Source organism: Grampus griseus, assembly GCF_964374135.1.
Source record: "Grampus griseus genome assembly, chromosome: 14".
NCBI classification, from domain to species: domain Eukaryota; kingdom Metazoa; phylum Chordata; class Mammalia; order Artiodactyla; family Delphinidae; genus Grampus; species Grampus griseus.
In genome coordinates this window covers 75,141,677-75,158,038 of record NC_139008.1, presented here as the reverse complement: position 1 = coordinate 75,158,038, position 16,362 = coordinate 75,141,677, and the positions used below count along the sequence as shown (strand labels likewise).

The window sequence follows — 16,362 nt, the reverse complement described above, 5'->3', positions numbered from 1 at the left end:
CCCTGAAATCTCTTTCTAATACAGAGCAAGCAGATCGCAGGCTAGGAGACTCCAGCAGGAAACACGGTCTAGTTAGAATTTATTAATAGTATTTATTAGTGATTATTTTACAGTTAGCATTTATTTATGGTTAATGTTAGATTTCTATGCTTAGAAATAAAAGTCTCCATTTCAAATAATTTATTTAAATACAGATAACAGGGCTTCCCTGGTGGCACAGTGGTTAAGAATCCGCCTGCCAATGCAGGGGACACGGGTTTGAGCCCTGGTCCGGGAAGATCCCACATGCCTCAGAGCAACTAAGCCCGTGCGCCACAACTACTGAGCCTGCGCTCTAGAGCCCACGAGCCACAGCTGCTGGGACCCACGCGCCTGGAGCCTGTGCTTAACAATGAGAGAGGCCACTGCAACGAGAAGCCCGCGCACTGCAACTAGGAGTAGCCCCCACTCGCTGCAACTAGAGAAAAGCCTGCGTGCAGCAGCGAAGACCCAACACACCCAAAAATAAATAAAATAAATAAGTTAAATACAAGTAACATAAATAATATGATAGGGAGTATATCTACAGATTGACAAGTTTTTCAAAGGTGATACACGAATGACCCAAATTTGAGAAGCTCTGGAGCAGGGGTTGGTAAGCTTTTTTTAATGAAGGTCCAGAGAGTAAATATTTCAGGATTTGTGGCCTGGGTGGTCTGTCAGAAGCGCTCAGCTCTGCTGTTATAGGGTAAAACATGGGGTGAAAACTGGTCTAAAATTAGAAATGATGAAATGAGTAATTGGAACAGCAGTTTACAGGGTGTTTGTTCACGAACATTCTTTCTCTCCAGAATGATTTAATAAAACTTGAATCACAGACTCTTAGAAATGAACATATTTTCACGCACAGTCTGGAATTCCCACGTCTGGAAAGCTTTGGTCCAGCCACCCTGGGCCTGTGCTTGTGCCCTGAGTGGGCCTGGGTGGCAGCTGCGTCTCTCACAGGTGTTGGTTTGCTCAGGACGGGCTTCCCCGTGGGCCCGGGAGCCATCACGCTGGGCTTATACTTGGCTTCTGTCCCTTTCTGCCCTCAGCGACCGCGCCTCAGCAGGAAGCAGACGCCGAGGTGAACACAGAAACACTAAACAAGTCATCCCAGGGGACCTCCTCCAACACGCAGGCAGCCCCCCCGGAAACCAGCAGCTCGAAAGAGAAGGAGGCGCCAGCCGAGAAAAGCAAGGACAGTGGCTCGGTGAGTCTCCTTCCCACATGCCTTTGGGCCACGCAGAGTCTCAGACCCACCCCCATGCCCGCCAGCCCGGCGAGTCCTGTGCTGTAGGGAGGTTTGTCTGTCTTCAGGCTGCAGATGGGGGTGACAGTCTTAGCAGGGCTCCTTTTCACAAGGTGCGTGTGTAGGGCGGCGTTGTCCACAAAACCTTCTGAGATGATGGGAATGTTCTGTATCTGCTCTGCCCAGTATGGGAGCCACTAGCCGCGTGTAGCTGTTGAGCGGTTGAACTGTGGCTAGTGTGACTGAGGACCTGGAATTTGAATTTTATTGAATTATAATTAATTTCAATACAGGTTAGTCACAGGAGGCTGGTGGCTGCTCTCGTGGACACACAGGTTCCACCTCCTACTTGCCCAGTGTGTGGTATATGTAATTGCACGCAAGCATTATTTTAGGTGGCGCCTGGATCATTGTTTTACATTTGTAGTCATTAGGTATTTATTTCCTGTCTATTAGGAAAAAAGCAAGTCACCCCAGCAGTTAAAACCCTTTGATTTCATTGATATTATTGCCTAGTAAGAGGTTAAGGTGAAAGAAAAGTGAACTGATATAATTTGATGTAATATGCAGTCAGCCCTCCGTATCCGTGGGTTTCTCGCAACCAACCGAAATTCCATCCATGTTTGGTTGAATCCATGTATTCGAAATCCTTGGATACAGGGGGCCCGCTGTATTCACCATACGAGGCCTTTTTTGTGTGTAAGGAGCTGGAACATCCCCAGATGTTGGTACCCTCGGGGACTCCTGGAACCATCCCGCTTTGGGTGCGGAGGGACGGCTGTGCTTCCTTTCGGGATGTGGCAGAAATCTGGGGTGGGCGTTAGGTCAGAGAGGGGAGCTGAGGACCAGTGTTCTTGAAGCCACAGCTCTAGAGTTGAGTGAGGAGCCCCCAGTGCTGTGTTTTGGGGAGGTAGAGCAGAAAAGGGCCCAGGTGCAGGGCCCCCCGGCTGACCTGGCCTCTCCCGCCTGAGCACGCCAGGCAGAGGGCACGAGGGTGCTGTAGGGGCCGTGGTGAGTGCCCCCATGGATCCCCGGGCTTCCCTGGGGGGGCTGCATTGGCCCCAGTGCCTTGCCTCCATGTCTCTCTTTTTGTATTTCTAGACCCTCGACCTTTCTGGCTCCAGGGAGACGCCCTCCTCCATTCTCTTAGGCTCCAACCAAGGCTCTGGTATGTTGCCCCCTGGTGGGCGAATGGTGCTCTCACGGTCCACACGGGCAGAGGGGAGCCATGTCCCCAGGGAGAAGCTGAAGGGTATAGGGCTGTGATTTTCAAACTGTGGGTCCTTGGGGGTCCTTGGGGGTGCCCTGGGCGGGTCAGCGGATCAGGATTTACCTGTACTTGTTTGATTTCTTGGGGTCCCACATCAAAGACCTAGGGTTCTGTTGCTGACCTGGGGTGGCGTAGAAGATGCATTTGGGTTGGGCAGTTCTTCTGCCCTCAGAGAAATGACCACAGGAAATGAAACCGTGAAACTATCCCTGAGGGCCCAATGCCCGCATTTAGTGGATGAGGGTACTTGAGCATTCGGAGGAAAAAAGAAAATTTTTAGGTAGATGATCTTTCTGTAAAACTCTTTCTACTTGAGGGATAACCTGGTAGGCTGTTCTGGGGGATCTTCTGACACTGACTTTTGGTTTTCCCCTTCTGTGCAGTTTGGGCTGTCCTCTTTTCTAGCCCAAAGGGTCTTTCCCCTGCACCCTCCTAAACCAGTTTGAGGGCATTCCAGAAGGGTTCAAAGAAGGTGTCTTCAGTGAGGACAGTTCTGCTTAATTCAAGGTCCTTCAGCTCTAGGATCTTTCTCTCTGCCGGGTCCTTCTCTTCAACTGAAAACCAAACATTTTCTTTTAGTGCATAGAGGAAGAAGGGATGTCCTTTGGTAGGGTGGCTGGAGAAAGTTTCCTGAAGGGCTGGAAAGTGGAGTTCAGGTTCGGGGTGCACCAGGGGGAATGACACGAGCTGACTTCACGAACTTGGCATTAAATACGATTGAACCACCTGTTGAAAAAACTCACTTCTCACTCCTCCTTCAGTCCTCTGGTTACATCTCTGAGAACAAGTTCAGTTTGGTGCTGAGGTATCTTCTTCATCCCTTTGATTTCTTCTTCTTTTTTTTTTTTGATATCTGTCTTTTTAACTTCAGCAGTGTGGCGCCCACCTAGAACTTTCTACTACAGTTTGGTTTTCATTATGTTGATCTATGTATGGCAGGTATTATTGCTTTCCTGCTTTTTGGTGATGATATAAGAGTTTCTGTTTGACTTAAGTTGAAAATGAGTTTAAAATAACAGCACGAACTGAGTGGACGTGTCACAATTGCAAAGGGGGAGTGAGAAGGGCTCAAGGTGGAAATACTGCTGCAGACAGGGGGTGCTGTTGAGGTTTTGGAGCAGCAAAGTGGTGCGATCCATGTGGGAAGATTAACGGGCCTTGGGAAGATGAGTGATGCCCTGGGAGTATGGAATCTGTTGGGACAGGGAAGCTTGCGTGCAGGAAGGTGGTTGGGAGATGCATCGTACCTCAGTTCCGAGGTGGATGAGATGTTACCTCGCCCAGGGGTTGGCAGACTTTCTGTAAAGGACCAGAGAGTAAATTTTTTTTTTTTTTTTTTGTGGTACGCGGGCCTCTCACTCCCGTGTCCTCTCCCGTTGCGGAGCGCAGGCTCCGGACACGCAGGCTCAGTGGCCATGGCTCACGGGCCCAGCCGCTCCGCGGCATGTGGGATCTTCCCGGACCGGGGCACGAACCCGTGTCCCCTGCATCGGCAGGCAGACTCTCAACCACTGCGCCACCAGGGAAGCCCTAGAGAGTAAATATTTTAAGCTTCGAGGGCCACACAGTTTCTGTCAGAACTGCTCGACTGCCGTTGTCGGATGAAAGTAACCACAGATGACACACAGAGAGGTGGGCGGGCCTGCGCTCCCGTGAACCTGTACTTGGAAAAACAGGCACTGGCCTGGATTTGGCCCACGGGCCGTTGTTGGCTGGCCTCCCCATCCTTCTTGACCTGAAGCACCCTGGTGTCCGAGGGGGTAGAAAGGGGAGTTGGAGGGAGGGAGCCAGGAGCCTGGAAGACGCTGGTGACTTGGCGCCGGGGTTGGGGAGTGGGGAGAATATCGTCCCGAGGAGGCTAATGATGAGATGGGGGAAAGCAGGGAGGGAGGGAAAGGTCCCACATTGTCAGCAGCTGGAGGAAAAAACATTTTCAGGCAGTGCTGCCGTGTTTGGAGTGTGGGCCGAAGGGAACCGAGCGGGAGGTCACTGGAGGCCAGGTCAGGACAGCGAGCTCCAGACTTCTCACTTTCCCCTGTTTACTCACCAAAGCACCCTGGGTGATGGTTGGCGGCAGAGCAGACAGACTGGCTGGTTTTCTGATTCCTCTTACGTCTAATGGTTTCTGCTAGCGCTCACTGCTTGCTGACAGCGTAGATGGAATCTTGTGGAGGAACGTGGGCTTTACAAAGGTTTACAAACACTGAGGTTTCTGAGCTCTTTATAGACTTCTGGAACTAGGCTGGTTAAGATGAGGGTCTAGTCGGGAGGGAGGAAGGTCTAGTAGGGGGTAGGAGCTTCCTCGAGGTGGGCGTGGGCCTTTCCTGTTCTCTTGTCTCTTCATTTTAAGATTGTAAAGCAATGCACGCATATCCAGTTGACCCTTGAAGGGGTTTCAACTGCACGGGTCCACGTATACATGGATCTTTTCCCATAGTCAGCACGGTTCTGCAGGATCTGTGGTTCGTTGAATCCGTGGATTTGGAGATGGAGGGCCGACCGTGAGACTTAAGTGTCCACGGGATTTAGTATCTGTGGTGGGTCCTGGAACCAATCCCCTGTGCTATCCCTGACACCGAGGGATGACTATAGTTAGAGAAACTAAAACTGTACTGGGAAAAACAGTTCCTGCTCTCAGTCTCCATGGCTGTCTTTGGGTACATCTGGCACTTAACCTCCTTATTTGTAAATAACGTGTTTCCCCATACTTCTATTGCTGGACTTTATCTAGACGTTGCTTGTTGACTTCTGGCTTTAAAAGATGAGAATTGGGGTCTTTTATCACCTCTCTACTCGCCCTCCTCCCAAACTACTTATGTCACTGTTTGATGTACCTGTGGGTTACCTTGGTCAAGTAAAGCACTTGCTCCTTAATTCTTGTTCTGTCAGCTGGGGACGGTATCTCTTGCCCCCTCTCTTGGTGCCCACCATCTCCCTCACCCCTCCTACCCCTGTCATATCCAGACTTGCCATCTTCCCACTTTGACTCTCCCGTCACCAAGGTGGAGGACATGTGCGTCTCTCCTGTAACTGCAGTTGGGTCTTCTCGCTTTCGGCTGTTGGCTGCGCCTAAAATATTGACATAGGATAATCTGTGTTCCCATCGTTCTGGTCGTGCCATTTGTTGCGGATGTGCACTGCAATTACATTTCCACCTTTGTATATAGCCTTGCTTTTTCCCTGGAGTTTCTGTTTTTTTTTTCTTTTTAATGTTTCCTTTATCATACCTTCAATGATTTCCCCCAAATTCTTCACTAGGACAGTTATTTTATTGAGACACTTTCCCTATCACACATTTTAGACTCTTTCCATCTCAGATATTATTTGTTGGTGTCCTTCCGTCATGGCTGGGGAGTGGCCCACTGATAACTCATCTGTAGCCTCTTCCTCAATCCTTCTCACCACATGCACCTCCGGCGCCCTCTCTTCCCTGTTCTGCCATCAGCCTTGGCAGTAGATGAGTGATTACTTGCCCCGAAGAATCTGGATTCCTTGGGTGGAGGTTTCCACCTAAATTGTGGTGCTGGTGCCTCCCCTCGCCCTGGCTGCATTAAGCTCTTGGCAGAGCTAGTGGTTCCTAGAATTTTGCCTTCAAAATTCTGCGAATTTATGGCTTTACGTAGTTGCTTTTATGTCCTTGTACGCCGTATTTCCCACCTGTAATGCCGTGCTGTGTCCCGTGATCCTGTTCATGGTTTAATATGCATTTTTAAAAGCCTTAGTCTCCTGTGAATGCGTTAAGTTGGAAAATGGGGACATCAACAAAGCAGCCACCCAGCGCTAAGACCAGTGTAGCCTGTTGCTGAGCAGAGTAGCGAGGCCTTGGGGTTGTGCGGATCTGAGCCCTCTACCAGACTCTGAGGCTGCCTGTGCTATCTCTTCAGTTAGCAACAGGTGTGACAAGCAACCCGCCTCTGTCCCAACCAGCACAGACCACCAGCCGCACCCCAGCTACCCAGCCCAGAAGTGTAAGTATGACCCCGCCTCACGGAAGCTGCTGGGGAACGTTTCCTGGCGCGCGGAAGGCTCGTTTTGTGTGTGTCTGTGTGTGTTTTTCTTTGTGGGCGTGTCTTCTCCCGTTCTCCTGAGTGATGGGTCTTGCTTTGCCTTGTTTCTTCTTAGCTTTGCCTCTGGTGGCCATCGGAAACCCCAGTAGGAAAAGAGGTTTTTTTGGGGCCACGCCGCTCAGCTTGTGGGATCTTAGCTCCCCGACCAGGGATCGAACCCACACCCTTGGCAATGAAAGCGTGGAGTCCTAACCACTGGACTGTCAGGGAAGTCCCCGGTCTGGCTTCTTGAAGGGGCCTCATCCTCGCTCTTTCCAGAAAGGGTCCTAGACTAATACCCATTGTCCTCTGCAGTGATGGGTCGAATCAGCCACGGCCCCATGTCCGGTCCGTGGGAGGAGTCAGGCTCTGCAGTTACTCAGGTGACCAGCCTCGCTCTGGGATGCAGCTTCTGTGCTGAGCTCAGCCCTGCTCCCGTTTCTTCTAAGTGGCCCAGCTGGTCTCCGCCTTCAGCAGAGCTGGGGAGACTCGGTGTGACTTGATTGCATTGTTGTAGGATTTTCTCCTTGTGGTGATAACCAGCTGTATCACTGACCTTCCAGAGAACTACGGTGTAGGCATCACGAGTAGGGAAGAACGCTTAAGAAGCGGTGGATTCAGGTTCCGTAAGACAGCTCCACCCTGGCGCCCCTCTGCCCCCACCCGCCTCTGCCCACCACAATACAATACTGCCCCCTTCTGGTCACCGATGCAAGCGACTAAGAAGAGTTCTCTCCTGGATGAATATGTTACTTGGGAGCTCCTTTGATCATTCTCTTCACTACTTATCTTGCAGAAACAGACCTCAGGACCACGTACATGCCTGCCGTATCACCAGAAAGGTCACCCCCTAGGCGATGATACGGTCCCTTGTTCCCTCACTCCAATTCTGTCTCTGAGCTTGACAGCCGACTTCTCTCAATCAAATATTCTCACCCCACCTCAAGAAGTTAAAAAAGTTTTGTCCCAGTCTGTCTGAACTGGGTAAATGATCTAAGATATGATGGGGTCTTAGTGATGTGCTGGTGGGTCTCTTAGAGTCAGCCGTCCCGCTGAGCCTGCAGGCTGGGGCCGTCACAGTGGGACGGACACCTCACTTGGCTCTTCCTTCAGTGTCCTCGTATCTTACTCAGCCACGATGCAGCTCCTTGTGGCGCACGTGTCCTTGAAGCTCCCGTAGGTCTTACTCTGGTTCTTGCATCCTTCAGTGACCCTTAAGCTTGTCCTTACTGGGAGCCAGTGGGTCTTCACCATTAAGCCCAGCTGGGCTTAACCATTCTGGTCCTCACTCCTCTGCTTCGGGTGGTTTGGTTCTAAGTCTGTTTTTCAAGTTGCCTATACACTGATGAAAGAAACTCCATTAACAGAAGTAAGTAGATCGAATGCCAAATTTCAGTGCCTTTTTTAGTGGCCAAGGTAGGACACAAGGGCATGGGGTGCTTGGTGTGTGGTCGTGTAGGAGGGGTGCCTGGTCCTAGGTGCCACACAAGAAGTACCTTCCTCGATAACTTAGTACCTGTCCCCACTCACCTTGATTCTCTCGAGCATGATTCCCTCCTGTTTTTCCAATCAGCTCTTGTTAAATCCTAAAAAAACAAGTTCTGCCCGTGTACGCCACAGACCCGCAAATCCAGGGTGGTAAATGGTGGCAGGATTTTGACCGTGTGTGTTGTGTGGAGTCGGGCGGGGAAGGTGGTACCAGGAAGCAGGTGCAGATCACACACAGGGATGGTTCTGATTCACTGGAAGTGGGCAGGAATGCTAAAAACCTGCCTTCCGGTTGACTTCCCCCCAACCCAGACCATTCCCGGAGCAGTAAGTCCAGTTGCTGGAGCGGCAGCGATGAGAAACGGGGATCGGCACGCTCTGAGCACAACGCCAGCACCAGTTCGAAGAGCCTCATCCCGAAAGAGTCTCGGCTGGACACCTTCTGGGACTAGGGACACGTTGGGGCGCAAGTCACCCATCCCATGGAGGAAAAAAAACCCAGACACCAGGAAAACTGGAAACAGCAAAGAAATGTGAGGCAGGAGAATCGCCACCCTCAGACTGGAGGATTCCAACCATTCAGACTTGGTCTTTGCACCTGGCACGGAGGGCAGCCCACACTACGTCACGTCCAGCATTAGCCTTGACAGAGGAGTGTTCCACCCACATGAAACCTGTGCTTTAGATGTAAATAATGTACAATTTGTGGATGTCATTGAGCCTAGAGTACCTTCCCCTTTTTATATTTGTATTGACTTTAACTTATAAAAAGAAAAGAGAGAGGGAAAAACCATTTAAAAAAAAGAAACACACCCAACAACAAAAGGAATGTTTGAATGTTGGAGAAGGGATGGTCAGCCAGCCCACCTGTCACAGTGGTATGGAGAGGGCGTGGGGATCACCGTGGCCCACAGGTCCTCATCCTGGGATGCCCAGGGGAAAGTGAGCCGTTTCCATTCTTATGTCTGTACACAGCACATTGGGATCAGGAGTTTCCGGCACAGATTCGGTGCTGTCGTGGGCACGTCACATCCAACCATTGGCCCTTTTCAAATGCTGTGTTATCATGTTTTAAAAGACAAGCTCTCTGGACCAGAAGGACATGTGGAGGAGCTCGTTTATTTTATGTGATTTCCATGATGACTCTACTCCTATAAAAGGGAAAAAAAAACCAATGTCCTTGTTTACAGAATATCAACTAGAAACAAGCCCTGGTCAGCTCAGTTGCAGAAGGGAAGAACTTAGAGAGCGTTCAAGTCAGAAGCTCTGAAACAGATCTTTTCTTTGCTTTGTGGTTCCTTTAAAGACACTCACACCCACCTGGTAGGAGACGGGCCGTGCTTTGCGGAAGTGAGAAGTCAAAGGCGAGACGCACGCGGAGGACATTTCAGTCTGGGATGAAGCATGTATGTATTATTTATGTTTTTATGTCAGCATGAAACAAAGGCAGTGTGAGAAGACGCAGGACACCGCCGTGCTGTCTGTTACACTACGTATGCTGTAGTACCATTTTGTATGTTGTGTAAAACAAGAAGCATTGAACAAAGCAAAAAGGTGATGTATGTATATGAGAAAAATTAATTGTACGATATCATTCCAGTACCTTCTGTTGTACATTTTAGTCTCGTTTCCTTTCTCTTCATTGTTGATAAGAGGATGCGAACTGTACAGTTTCCAGCTAGTTACCCATATTAGAGAAGAAATAAAAAGAGAGTATTAGAAGAAAACAGGAGAGAAAGAACATTTGTGAATTGCAGTTGTCAAAAAAAAAAATAGCCTAGCTGGCCTTATTTGTGAAGCATAATTGCTTTTAGCATATGGAAGTATTTTTTCACATTTTCTTTGTATAAAATTTGTATTAAACTTAAATATCTTTTTTGATGATGGTGTTTCTTTGTGACTGAGCCAGTGGACTCACACGGTATGCTCTTTTGGGTTCCCCCACCCCCCAATTTTTTCAGATTCTTCACCTTTTTTTAATTAAACTGTTTTGGAAAAATGGCTTGGTCGTCCTCGATGCAGTTTTCCATTTGGTCAGGATGGCCGTGTCACGTTTGCCCGATCAAATACAGGGGACGGGGCCATGAGAGGTTGGGGACAACAGCTCCATGGGTGGCGGGCACATTATAAATAAGGGCCCCTCGTGGTGCTTTCCTGGGAAGTCCAGTTCCTGGGAATTTACTGACAGAGATGTAGAACAGAAGGGAAATCCTGGGTCAGTCTTGGAAAAACAGTGGCAGGGGAGTGAATTGCCTTTCCGTGGCCAGGATGGGGGCCTGAGCTCCTAGGAGTTCCGTGGGCAGCGTGGGGCCTTGTCTCTGCCCAGGCACACCCTGGTCATTTCATCTTCATGTGTCACAAAATTAGATTTTCTTTTTCCAACCATTTAAACATGTAAACACTTCTCAGCCCTCCTCAAGGCTGGACAAAAGCAGGGCAGGGACTGGATTTGGCCCGCAGGCCATCCCTGACTGGTGCTGTGAAAGGAACAAAGTGGGACTGGTTTAGAGAGGACCTTACAACAACTTCTTTGTTCCTCTTTGTGGGTGTGGGAACCTGTCGTGTGGAAGGAGACAGCATGTGTCACAGCCCCCCGTCAATGGACATTCAGCATGTCTGCAGACACTGGCCATGGCAGACAGACCTGCAGGTCCCTCGGGGGTGTCATGAGCTACGTGAGGGGACCCGTGGGAGTCCACCCAGGCAGCTGCATCCGGGGCTCTGGTGCGTGGCCAGGTAAGAGGGGAAGGGCTTGGAGGTTCCAGACAGGGCAGCGGGGCCTTCTCCCTCTGACTTGAGTCTGGGTGGAGTGTTTTCAGGGCCCCGTGGCTCTGAGTCTAGGAATGAGGAGAAGGAGGACACCATGCTCTCTGCCGTGGTCCTTGCTTCTTCCTGTCAGCGATGGCCAGGCACAGGGCAGGCTGGGGCTGGCACAGCCAGCCTGGTGGGTCTAGGGGCTACTTTTAACGCAGTTGGGCACTATCGCCGCCTGGTGGTCTCCTTCCAGAACTGCAGTCCCCAGAGCCAGAGTCGGACCAAGGGGGACTGGTGGAGGTTCATTGCGGCAACAGCTCTGTCCTGAGCATCTGTGTGAGCCAAGCACTGGGGACACAGCCTCTGGCCTCATCCATCCGACATTCTCACTGGGAAGCAGTCAGATATGCATATGATGGAATCCTAGGTAGAATAGACTCACTGAAGATAAATAGGCAGGGTACGGAGGGGAGGTAGATGGTATTGATTGAGGATGGCTTCTCGAAGGAGCTGCCCTTTGAGCTGAAATGTAAACGTGGTGGGGACTGAGCATGATGTCTAGGGCAGCGCTTTAGTAACACTGGCTGAATGTTAGCAGTGCCTGGGAAGATTTATTTATTTATTTTTGAAATATTTATTTATTTGGCCGCGTCGGGTCTTAGTTGCGGCAGGCGGGCTCCTCTTTGCGGTGCGCGGGCTTCTCTCGTTGTAGCGCACGGGCTTCAGAGCTTGCGGGCTCAGTAGCTGTGGTGTGCGGGCTTAGTTGCCCCGCGGCATGTGGGATCTTAGTTCCTTGACCAGGGATACGAACTCACATCCCCTGCATGGGGAGGTGGATTCTTAACCACTGGACCACCAGGGAAGTCCCCACCTGGGCAGATTTAAAACAGCAAAGCAGACACCACCCTCCTTCCCCAAGTAATGACATCTGACTCTCTGAGGTGGGGCTTTGTAAAGCTCCTCAGGTGACTCCTATGGGCAGCCAGAGCTCAGAGCCTCTAACCTGGTTGGAAGAACATTCCAGGTAGAAGGAAAAGCAAATATAAAAGGCTTGAGGTGGGGCTGGCATCTTCCAGGAAGAGGAGGAAGACGAGTGAGGCCAGAATGAGGGATTCCGCGTGAAGGTGGGGCTGATGAGATCAGAGAGGGAAGAGAAGTCGGGGCTTGAATTATGATCCGAAGGAGATGGGAAGCCAGGGTGGTTGTTTTTTTTTTAACAGCTTTAGAGAGAGAATTCATATACCATAAATCTGTCTATTTAAAGTATATAATTCAATGATTTTTGGTATATTACATTATTAATTTTTATTAAAAATTGTGGCAAAATATATGTAACAAAATTTGCCCTTTTAACCATTTTTAAATGTACGATTTAAGTGTAGTCAGGCTTCTGTTTCGAACATATAAATGTTTTCTAAACTTCAGCATTCACAGGCCCCCTTCACATCAGGGTACATCAGGAACACCACCTATATTATTGCTCATTTTCTTTAATCCAGCAAGACAAAGGTCACTCATATTCCTTCCAGCATCACCGGTGTGGGTATGTCCCACATGCTGAGCTGTGTGCTGGGGGATTGCTCTGTGCTGGAATCTTTTGGTCTTCATAACTCCGGGAGGCAGGCACTAATCATAGTCCCATTTTCCAGATGAGGAAATTGACCTGCCCAAGGTCACACAACAGGTCAGTCAGTGCCAGAGCCAGGATTCAAATCAGTCTGCCTGACTTACAACTCAGTGCAGTGGTCCCTCAGAAGACGCTGCCCCAGTGTCTGTGGCACTGTGGTAAGTTTACAAAACGCCTCTCCCTGACTCCACTGCCCATGGGGTGGGTATTGTTTTGCTCTTTGTCTAGGTTGGGAAACTGAGACTTGATGGTTAAGTGAATTTAGAGGTGAGTCAGGTTTTTGGTTGCAAACAACAGAGTGCACTCTAGGTAGTTTGAGCAGGAAAGGAATTTATTAAAGGATGTTAAGTGACTTGCACATCTTTGGAAGGGAGAGCTGGAGAGACAGCCATGAACAATATATAAATTACATTGCAGGACCTTCATGTCACTGTCACTGGGCCCAGACACTGAAACTCTCACTAGTGACACTGGTTATGTTCCTTCCGCCTCCTGCTAGATTGAATTCCATGCATCAGAATCCACATTCATTGCTTTCACCTGTAGGTGTATCTGAATTGGCTAAGCTTAGGTTTCACGTGGGTGTATCTGATTGAGTCTAAGTACCATCTGGATGTATTTGATTGGTTGAGCCTGGGTACAATTTGGGTGTATCTGATTGGTTGAGCCTAGGTCACATGCTTACAGTCTAACTGCAAGGGAAGCTGGGAAAGTGAGTTTCAGGCTGCTTCTGGTCCAGATTCTTAAGGTGGGAAACTGTCCGAACAAAAGGCCTTGAGTTGACAAAAGTGTTGACGAGCACCCACTGAGGAACTGTCCGAAGTCTCTTTATCAGGTCAGTTTTCGAGAGCAGAATTCAACCAGCTAGTTAAAGCAGAAGGGTTTAGTAAGCCAACTGGTCCGTACTCAGCTGTGTCAACTTGGCTAGGCTGGGACTACGTTTCCCAGAATCCCTATCTTTGAAGGGTTCCAAGTTGGAATTGACTGAAAGAGCAACTCGGGTGAGAGTTTGAAGGCGGAAAGGAAGCAACGCCTTCTACTCTTGCAAGGTCGCTGCGGTTTGATGTGGTGACAGATAGCTGCAGGTGTGCCAGCAGGCTTCGGCGTGTCCTTCGGCTGCGTCCAGCTCTTCCTCCTGACTCCTGGGCATCAGCACCTCGCCTGTCACTGGACGTTTGGCTGCAGAGGTAATGGTTCCCCATCGATTTCTCTACTAGTACCCCTCTGCAGCCTCACTTTGGCGGCTAGACAGACCCCGCGGCCTCTCAGATGGCCCAGTTCGTGGCTCCAGAAGTCCCTTTTCAGACCTCACTTCTGTACCTCCTCCCACAGATAACGCGTAAGGTCTTACTCTCGGAATAAACTACCCCAAGGACGTGGGCCGGATCCTGATGGCGTGTGACTGACACGTTATGAGTATTTACAGCATCACAGGGAGGGCTGAAGAAGCCACACTGCAGGACTGGGCTCCAGGGGAGCCACTGCTGCCCCAGGAACAGGAGGCATCACTGCTGAGTCAGCTTCTGGGGCCAGACCCACGGCCGCTTTGCCTTGGTTTAAACCTGCAGCCTGGTGCCCCATGCCCAGCCCTTTCAACTCTCTTAACTCAGCATAAGTCCAGGTGTGTTGTGGACACAGCTGATTGGTAGGCCCTGAAACGCGCAGACCCCTGGCTGCAAGGCAGTCTCGGAAATTGACTTTTCAGCTTTCCAGCCTCTTCAGTTCAGGAAGGTAAGCAGCGGGAGGAATGGTTGGATGTTGAAAAAGCGAGTTTTCACCCAGAGATGTGCCTGGGGATCAAACCTTTGGCTTTGCCATCTGGCCCAGGGCTTTCCCTACCCAGGGCTCTCTTTTCAGGGCGTGATGTTAATGGGAAACCGTTGCCTCCTTGGCCCAGCAGATAATCCAAGGCCAGGTCACTTGGGTACCAGACAACTTGTTAACACAATCAAGTACTGACCTCGGTTCACCTTGATGAACTGAAGGAGGAGAAGGAAACTTCATTTATTCAGCACCTTTCACACTCCTGTTCGTTTATGTACATGGCACCCTAATAACGTGCATTTTGCAGCTGAGGATATCAGGCCCAGAGAGACTGAGGAAGCTGCCTGGAGTCACACAGCTAGTTAGTGGCGGCAGTGGGACTTGAGCTGTCTGATGACCAAAAAATGCCTGCTCCTAACCATTACCATGTATTTGGTTTTTTTTGGCTGTGCAGCACAGCATGCAGGAATCTCCCCTGCCGTGGAAGTGCGGAGTCATAATCACTGGGTTGCCAGGGAAGTCCCTGTATATTTGTTAATATTGGAGAAGCTTTTGTATAAAAGCCACTTATTCACTCTTTCATTCATTCTTAATTAGGCATCTTTTCTTGGCTAAGCAGTGTCAGGTGCTGGGAATACAACTGTGGACCAAACAGACAGAGGTAGATAAAGGGTAGTGGTTAAGATGGGGGTTACAAACTCTGCTTCCCGGACAAGTCAGGGAATAGAAATCAGTGCAACAGGTTGGGAATAAAGTTGACATAGACATGTTTTCTTTGTATTTAAATATGTGAGAAGACATTTGTGTATCTATTTTTTTCCCCTTGAAACATGTTGGTTCCTTGGTTTAGTTTTTGTTTTTCCTTCTTTGATAGAAAAATATTTCTCCACTATGAAAAAAGCAGCTGGCATGTGTGATGATAAATGACAACTGACGCTTGGCCTTGGTGTCAGGGACACAACAGGGCGTGGTGGAGACTGTGGCAGATGGGCGAGCCTGGAGAGCAGCTCAAAGGGGCACCTGCGGGTGAGGCTCTTGCTGATCACGTGTACATGCAGGCCCCATGTTGCCAGATTGCTCTTTTTTTTTTTTTTTTTAAGAGAGACGTTGAAAATTTAGATTTTGAGTTACATCTCCCAAGTTCTATACAGTTTGATCAAATTTTGAGAACATATTGATAATCAAACTTACCTGTGCGGTGGATCTGGCGTGCGAGCCGCCAATTTGCATCTCGTACTGAAGAGCCTTAATTTAGGAGTCAGAGATCCTGGGTTGGAGTCTGAACTCTGCCAGCCTTCTGGCTGTGAGGTCATAGGCAAGCCACAACACTCTGGGCCTCAGTTTCCCCCTTCTGTAAAATGGGACTTCTGCAAACAACATGGTTTGCCGGGCCTTTTTCTAAACAGTGGGTCATGGAATCGATTGAGTGGATTGTGACACACATCATTTAAAACAAAAATAGCACAGAATGGAAAATAAGAGGACGTATCATAGTATTATGGGTCAGCGTTGCTTTGTGAAACATTTTAGTTATACACACATAATATACATACACCTGTATTTATATGCACACACATGTATCTATGTTAGACTGGGTCTCAATATAATATGCATTTCTTATTGTGGAGTGACCAAAAAAGTGGCTTTCAAACAAAAAGTGTTGTTCGTGTCTGAATGCATTCAGTGCTGGCAACAAATCTGTGAGGTGGGTTCTCTTGTCACCCCCAATTTACAGCTGAGAAAGCTGAGGTTCAGAGAGGTGAAGTTCCTACAAACAGTAAAAGGAAGAGCTGGGATTTGACCCCAGGTCCATGTCTTAACCACCTGCTCTCCCTCCTCTCCAGACAGCACCTGGCATGGCTGTAAGGATGAAAGGAGCTAATGCAGGTCAAGGGCTTAGCCCGGTGCCTGGGACACAGTAGGCATTTAATAAATGTTAGAAGCCGGGCTTGTGTGTGCAGCTCCCCATTCAGCCACACCAGGTGGTCAGTAGGATCCAAGGGCCGAGAGAGGGGAGGGCTGGGCTTCTGCGGTCCTGATGCCGTGGAGTGGGGAGGCGGCAAGAAGGGCAAAGAGACACCCCCTCCCCTGCAACCAGAGTTCACCAAATACTCATTTTTGGCCAAATACTTATGGTTGAATT

The 16,362-nt window shown here is 49.5% G+C and overlaps 1 protein-coding gene across 1 annotated transcript in view; it reads left to right on the top strand.

Moving 5' to 3' along the window:
* The window catches only part of ZMYND8 (zinc finger MYND-type containing 8), a 123,218-nt gene extending 113,268 nt beyond the window's left edge, over nucleotides 1–9,950 (top strand). The window contains exons 19-22 of the mRNA XM_082670746.1: nucleotides 1,074–1,231; nucleotides 2,372–2,438; nucleotides 6,425–6,508; nucleotides 8,387–9,950. Coding sequence (XP_082526872.1) covers nucleotides 1,074–1,231; nucleotides 2,372–2,438; nucleotides 6,425–6,508; nucleotides 8,387–8,526 — 449 coding nt within the window. The 3' untranslated portion in view covers nucleotides 8,527–9,950. The remainder of the gene's footprint in view (nucleotides 1–1,073; nucleotides 1,232–2,371; nucleotides 2,439–6,424; nucleotides 6,509–8,386) is intronic.
* Nucleotides 9,951–16,362: the final 6,412 nt, after the last annotated feature.